We start from the raw sequence: 7,500 nt of genomic DNA, 5'->3' as shown, positions 1-7,500 counted from the left end.
TCCCGAGTAGGAAATCCGACATTGGGGTGCATTCACTCGAATTCGGACTAGGAACTCGGAAATTCCGACTTCCTGGGACAAATGGAACATAATATGTATATACTACATTACCCAGAAGGCTTGGAAGTAGGGTCTGAGCTACGCGGGAGGACGACAACTGTGGCGTTTGGTCAATAAGAAGAATAACAAGAACAACAATAGAAAGAAACAAGTTTTGATTCGACAGTTGACGGGCCGCCACTCTTTTTGAAGTATGGACTCTTTTCGAAACCTTCAAAAATGGTGGCCGAAGAGTCCACACAGACGCTATCATTAGCAACGTAAAACGTATAGTTTACTCTACTGTAACATTACTACACATAAACGCCCCACAGTATATCGTATATGGCTGATGTAGCGCGACAAAAACTAAAAAGTACTAACAACAGAAAATATAGAAGTATTGGAGTATTTGGAGCAGCCATCTTTGAAGCTAACTCAGGGGTGATGACAATGCCCCGACTTCCCGAGTAGGAAATCCGACATTGGGGTGCGTTCACTCGACTTCGGACTGGGAACTCGGAAATTCCGACTTCCTGGGACAAATGGAACATACTATGTATATACTACATTACCCAGAAGGCTTGGAAGAAGGGTCTGAGCTACGCGGGAGGACGACAACTGTGGCGTTTGGTCAATAAGAAGAATAACAAGAACATTAATAGAAAGAAACACGTTTTGATTCGACAGTTGACGTGCCGCCACTCTTTTTGAAGTATGGACTCTTTTTTAAACCTTCAAAAATAGTGCACGAAGAGTCGACACAGACGCAATTGCTAGCAACGTAAAACGTATAGATTACTCGACTGTTACAGTACTACATATAAACGCCCAACGGTACATCGTATATGGCTGATGTAACGCGACAAAAACTAACCACAAGTGCTAACAACCGACAATATAGAACCTTACCTTATTGTTTACATTCAGAGAAACCATCTTTGAAGCCAACTTTGGGGTGATGACAATGCTCCGACTTCCCGAGTAGGAAATCCGTTGGTGCGTTCACTCAACTTCGGACAAGGAACTCGGAAATTCCGACTTCCGGGGACAAATAGAACACATCATTTATATACTACATTACCCAGAAGGCCTAGCGCCGTAGACGGGGACAGGAAGTAGAGTCTGAGCTACAACTGTGGCGTTTGGTCAATAAGAAGAATAACAAGAACAACAATAGAAAGAAACAAGTTTTGATTCGACAGTTGACGTGCCGCCGCTCAGAGACTGATTGCATCGGCGAAAATGGCGCTGATTGGCTAAATGTGAGGACACGCATTATTTGCGGGGATCGGCACTAAAATGATTTGACAAATGATGTCTGGAATTGTGATAGGGATCATTTTTAAAAAAAGGACATGGTCTTGAAGTTAAGAGGGTGATTCTGTCTCGTCCTCAGGTTCTGTCGACACTGCAGCCTTCTCCGGCATTCAAACCGCGAGTTCATCGAGGAAACATGTGAGACCCCACCCGACTACCTCCTCCCGGACTCTAACCTTCCCGCAGGCCCCTCCTCCTCTGTCCACAAAGAAAACGTACACAAGTTTGACCAATGCCCGTAGTTCTGAGCCTCAAAGGAGGTTGACGACTCCACGTCCGCCGTATTGGATTCCCAAGCCCACATCCTATAGACCTCAAACCAACCCAACTCAGGCAAAGGTGGTGTTGGGAGATAAGACGGACAACGCGGAGGAAGGCGAGGGTAACCAAGTGAACAAACGGCCCAGGGTAGGAGGACGAGGGTACGGGCACAAGGGAGTAAGAACAGGAGGCCGAAGGATCCGTGCCGGCTCGGTCCGACTGGTCAGCATAGACGGTCTATCAGACCGAGGACGAGTCGAGATCTTCATCCGCGGGGAGTGGGGGACGGTCTGCGACGACCTCTTCACCATCAGGGCCGGTAGCGTGGTGTGTCGGCAGCTGGGCTTCACCACGGCGCTGGCGGTGATAAAGAGGGCCGTGCTGGGCTCGGCGGACGTCGCCGTCCGGATCTTCTTGGACGACGTGGAGTGCGAGGGCGAGGAAAGGTCCCTGTTGGAGTGCAAGAGGTCCAGAGTCGGGAAGCACAACTGCTCCCACTCGGAGGACGTGGGAGTGATCTGTGGGTAGGGGAGGACCTTGGAACGTAGGTGTGGATGAGTTTTTGCCTCGTACCTGTGAGAATCCTGAGTGTGACGGACGCATGAAGGAGTGGGGGGGTTGGTTATTTTATCCTTGACTAGCTGCAGTGTGCTCAAACAACCACCAGGTAGCATCGGTCAGCAGATCAATCAAGAAAACACCATTTTCCATGCACTTTTCACTCATTTAAGTGAGGGATGAGGCAAAAACTCATCCAGGCCCACTCTTGTTTGGTAATCTCCAGATCAATGTTCGGATTATACAAGTTTTAAACTCACGTCCACCTAAATCCTCAAAGACGACACATCCGCATTTATGTTGATCTGTTGTTAATTGTAGAGATACCGCGTTCATGTTTAACCGTCATCATAGGAACTACAGAAGATTATTAATATTCCAAATACGGGATAAAATCACGGGAAAAAGTTCCTATATTCAGGTCAGTACAAAACGTACCGTATTTTTCGGCCCATAGGGCGCACCGGATTATAATGCACACTGCCGATGAGCGGGTCTATTCAGGTCTTTTTTCATACAATAGGTGCACCGGATTGTTATTATTATCGGCGGTCACTCGAACGAGTATGACGATCCTCCTGGTAGGGGTGTATCCCTTTATGGAGGATGCCTGTGCGTGACTTTGTTTTACGTGGGGAGACAGACAGTCACCACACGATCCTTGACAGAATCGGGTCAGGGTCCAGTGGCATGGAGTCCAAGACGACTGGGGACCCTTTTCTGCTGCAGCCTTCTTCCGCCATCGCAGCCGTTGTGGTAGTTCTTAAATCTACCGTCTTCCGCCTGCTCCGCCGTTGAGGTCTTCACCGTATCCCTGGCTTGGGGGCAGTCAGGTACTAGGCCTTTGCCAAGGGCCACCTGGGGTAACAGTAGTAAAGGGGTTAACCTCCTAGTGCCCCAAGACCCCATAGAGGAGCCTCCACTGCCGGATGCACTTTAACGTCATGCCCAGGACATGGACCGGATTATAAGGTGCATTAAAGGGGTTGTATTAGGATTTTTTACTAAATGTAAAAGACTTCTTTGTGGTCTACATAACATGTAATGGTGGTTCTTTGGTCAAATACACATCAGCAGGTACCAGAAGATAGGTGTCAGGTTCAAACACTGATGACATCTATTAAACAAGACAAGAAGCAAAGAATTAAACAGAGACAGAATTACATTTGGCTCAATGAGGAGAAACGCGTACACCTGTACCCTTGTCCAGTGCTCCACACTCTGACGAAAGATTGTACTTTGGACTTTCCCTGATTACATGGCAACAGCTGCCTCTAAGGGAGGGCGGTCGTAAACAGCCATCGCCTTTGATTAAAAAACAGTTAAAAGAAAAGGTTGTAAAACAGTTCAAAGAAAAGCTCCCTGGAGGGGAGTCAGGTCCTGCTTCCTCTCCGCATTGTAGCTCTCGGGTCAAGACAAAATCTTTCTGTGGATTACAATACATCAAAGAAACAGAACACCTTCATGTTGCTTCCCATCCTAGACAGTGTGGTTCTACAAGCCTTCTGCTCGGTAGGATCTGTTGTGTCGACCAGCTCTTCCTCCCAGGGAATTTAAGTTACTGGTCAATCCCAAGTTCTTTAGACGACATATATGCTGAGTAAGAAGGATCACCAAGACAGAATAGGAATATTATCAAGTTTTACTGAAATTTCAGGATAACCACCTAGACCAATACATTCATACCGGCTTCCTAAGTTCTAACATAATGTACCATGGAGATCCGGGTTGTCTCGCAATTTCTTCCGGGATGTTGTTTACACGGATAAACTCGGCCGTGACGGCGTTTTCTCCGGGAGATCCGACTTCTATGAGATCCTGCCTGGCGTAGACGTCGTTTGCCCGACAGAATGTAAAAAGTAAAATAACAAAGACGTACATAAATAACATAAAAAAAGCACCGAACGGGAGAGCGTTGAGCCTCTGCGACTAGTCGCGACGCCATCTTGCATCAAGTATATATCTGTATCATGAATCAATTTAAGTGGACCCCGACTTAAACAAGTTGAAAAACGTATTCGGGTGTTACCATTTAGTGGCTCCAATACTATGGAATGCCCTCCCGGTAAAAGTTAGAGATGCTACCTCAGTAGAAGCATTTAAGTCTCATCTTAAAACTCATTTGTATACTCTAGCCTTTAAATAGACTCCCTTTTTAGACCAGTTGATCTGCCGTTTCTTTTCTTTTCTTTTCTACTCTGCTCCCAACCCGGGGTGGACCGCTAGCCTGTCCATCAGATGGGAACATCTCTACGCTGCTGACCCGTCTCCACTCGGGATGGTTCCTGCTGGCCCCACTATGGACTGGACTTTCGCTGATGTGTTGGACTTTCACAATATTATGTCAGACCCACTCGACATCCATTGCTTTCGGTCTTCCCTAGAGGGGGGGAGGGGGGGGGGTTACCCACATATGCGGTCCTCTCCGAGGTTTCTCATAGTCATTCACATTGACGTCCCACTGGGGTGAGTTTTCCTTGCCCGTATGTGGGCTCTGTGCCGAGGATGTCGTTGTGGCTTGTACAGCCCTTTGAGACACTTGTGATTTAGGGCTATATAAATAAACATTGATTGATTGATTGATAGTGGTCAATTGTACGGAATATGTACTTCACTGTGCAACCTACTAATAAAAGTCTCCATCAATCAATCAATCAATCAATCAATCAAAACACTCAAACGGAAGAGCCAACTTCTTGCAGCGCGAAGAAAGCCCCCACCTCTCTGGAAAGGAACACAGCCTCATTGTTCCACTACAGATAAGACCAAAGGGAGTATTCCATCTCCTACTGTGCAAGCCTTCAAGGTAACACACATAGTTTACTTGCGGGCATAAGATAAAAAATAGAAAGAGTACAAATGGAAAAAACACTATCTGTTTTAAATATGACTATGAGTACAGAAATAACTCTTAAACATATATGCATTCTCCACGGATCAAAGACAGTTTTTGTCCTCTTGCAGGGCGAGCTGAACTCAATTTATAACACAAAGTTTTGTGATAACTTAGACACAATTATTCTGACAGTAGGAAAAGTTGGTTTTGCATAATATTGCGAAACTAAACGGCAGGTAATATGTCTGCTAATAGGTGCCATTTTGCGGTCCTTATATACACACCATAATAATACTGGTATGTTTAATACGCCGACAATCCATCAAGCGGTGCGGCTTCATAGCTTGCCGAAGTCGTACTAAAAACATTTTGACATAATGTTCTATATTCTCAATGGAACGTTTAAAGTTTTGGTGTTTACTGCCATCATATTGCAGTCCACACGTATCTCTTATGTGTGACTGCCATCTACTGACACGCTTATCATTACACCATGTTTAAAAAAAACCCAACTAAAATTGCTTCAAGGTCGGTAAGCACAACCAATAGTAGGCGCACTGTCGATTTTTGAGAAAATTAAAGGATTTGAAGTGTGCCTTATAGTCCGAAAAATACGGTATCTAAAGGAATATCTGCCCGTTATCTTGATGAATTTACCGGTGTTAGTTTACATGCAGTTGAATGATAACAGAGAGGATGTTTTCTATTTTTATACTGTCACATTTCAGCAGGGCTATCTTCTGAAATGTTTGTCACAACTTTTTTACTGTACTGAATTGAATGTGATGAACAGAATGCAAGAAAAAGCAAAATGCTGGACATTATGTACTTTGAATGTAATTTCCACTCTGACTATTAATAAAGATATTTACTAAATGTACTGTTTCATTCATGGGGCTGTCTTACACGTTCAACTTTTTTTTTTTTGCACAGAACTTCATTGTCAGTGTCATTTGCCAAGAGGTAACTATATTTTTTTATTTTATTTTTGGTTATTTTATTTTTTTTGTTATGCATTTAAGCTCTAGTTTTTCATTTATGCCAAATTTTTTCATGTTTGCTATTTTTTTGGGTTTATTTTTTTTCTCCATTATGCATATTTGGTCTATTTTTTTATGTTTGCTATTCATATTTGTTTATGTTATTTCTCCGTTATGCCTTTATGCTCATTTTTTTTCATGTTTAATATTTATTTTTTGTCCATTTTATTTCTTTGTTATGCAAATATGCTCTATTTTTTATTGTTTGCTATTTTTTTGGTTTACTTGATTTCTCCATTTTGCATTTATGGTCTGTTTTTTTTACGTTTGCTATTTTATTTGTCTTTCATGCATTTATAGTTGATTTTTTTATGTTTGCTATTTTAAAAAAAAAAAATTTGGTTTATTTTATTTCTCCGTTATGCATTTATGCTTTATTAATTCACATTTGCTTTTTTTTTTTTTTTTTGCACAGAACTTCATTGTCAGTGTCATTTGCCAAGAGGTAACTATATTTTTGTATTTTATTTTTGGTTATTTTATTTTTTTTGTTATGCATTTAAGCTCTAGTTTTTCATTTATGCCAAATTTTTTCATGTTTGCTATTTTTTTGGGTTTATTTTATTTCTCCGTAATGCATATTTGGTCTATTTTTTTATGTTTGCTATTCATATTTGTTTATGTTATTTCTCCGTTATGCCTTTATGCTCATTTTTTTTTCATGTTTAATATTTATTTTTTGTCTATTTTAATTCTTTGTTATGCAAATATGCTCTATTTTTTCATGTTTGCTATTTTTTTGGTTAATTTGATTTCTCCATTTTGCATTTATGGTCTGTTTTTTTATGTTTGCTATTTTATTTGTCTTACATGCATTTATAGTTGATTTTTTTATGTTTGCTATTTTTGTTTGTTTATTTTATTTCTCCGTTATGCATTTATGCTTTATTTATTCAAGTTTGCTATTTTTTTATTTTTTTTTGCACAGAACTTCATTGCCAGTGTCATTTGCCAAAAGGTAACTATACATAACAGCAGTGTCCATACCCTTCAAGCATATCAAATAATACGGTGCTTATAAATATGATGATAAAAACAACAATAGTCAAAATGCTTTTGGAAAGTAACATTTCTAAAAAGAACAGCCGCGGTGTGGAGCCTTCAACTATATTACACAAACACAATTGGTAATAACATTGTTTCAAAATAGTGGTAGTGGGATGTCATCACGTCGTATTCAAATAAAATAGTCTAAATAGAACAAATAATTTATGCTCTATTTTTTCATGTTTGCTATATTTTTTGTTTATTTTATTTCCGTTATGCATTTATGCTCTATTTTTTTTCATGTTGGATTTTCAGGTGGGATTTATTTATTTTACCGTTATGCGGTTATGCTTTATTTTCTTATGTTTATTTTGTTTTTGGTTATTATTATTTTTCTGTAATGCATTAAAGCTCTAGTTTTTCATGTTTGCTATTTTTTTTGTTTATTTTATTTCTCCG

General features: G+C 40.9%; 1 protein-coding gene across 1 annotated transcript in view; it reads left to right on the top strand.

The window, feature by feature from the left end:
- LOC133663045 (HHIP-like protein 1) overlaps nt 1-2,980 on the top strand; it is a 55,813-nt gene extending 52,833 nt beyond the window's left edge. The window contains exon 14 of the mRNA XM_062067226.1: nt 1,439-2,980. Coding sequence (XP_061923210.1) covers nt 1,439-2,148 — 710 coding nt within the window. The 3' untranslated portion in view covers nt 2,149-2,980. The remainder of the gene's footprint in view (nt 1-1,438) is intronic.
- The last annotated feature ends 4,520 nt before the right edge of the window (nt 2,981-7,500 follow it).

This window comes from Entelurus aequoreus, linkage group LG13 (assembly GCF_033978785.1).
Source record: "Entelurus aequoreus isolate RoL-2023_Sb linkage group LG13, RoL_Eaeq_v1.1, whole genome shotgun sequence".
NCBI classification, from domain to species: Eukaryota; Metazoa; Chordata; class Actinopteri; order Syngnathiformes; family Syngnathidae; genus Entelurus; species Entelurus aequoreus.
This window is presented reverse-complemented; position numbering and strand designations above follow the sequence as displayed.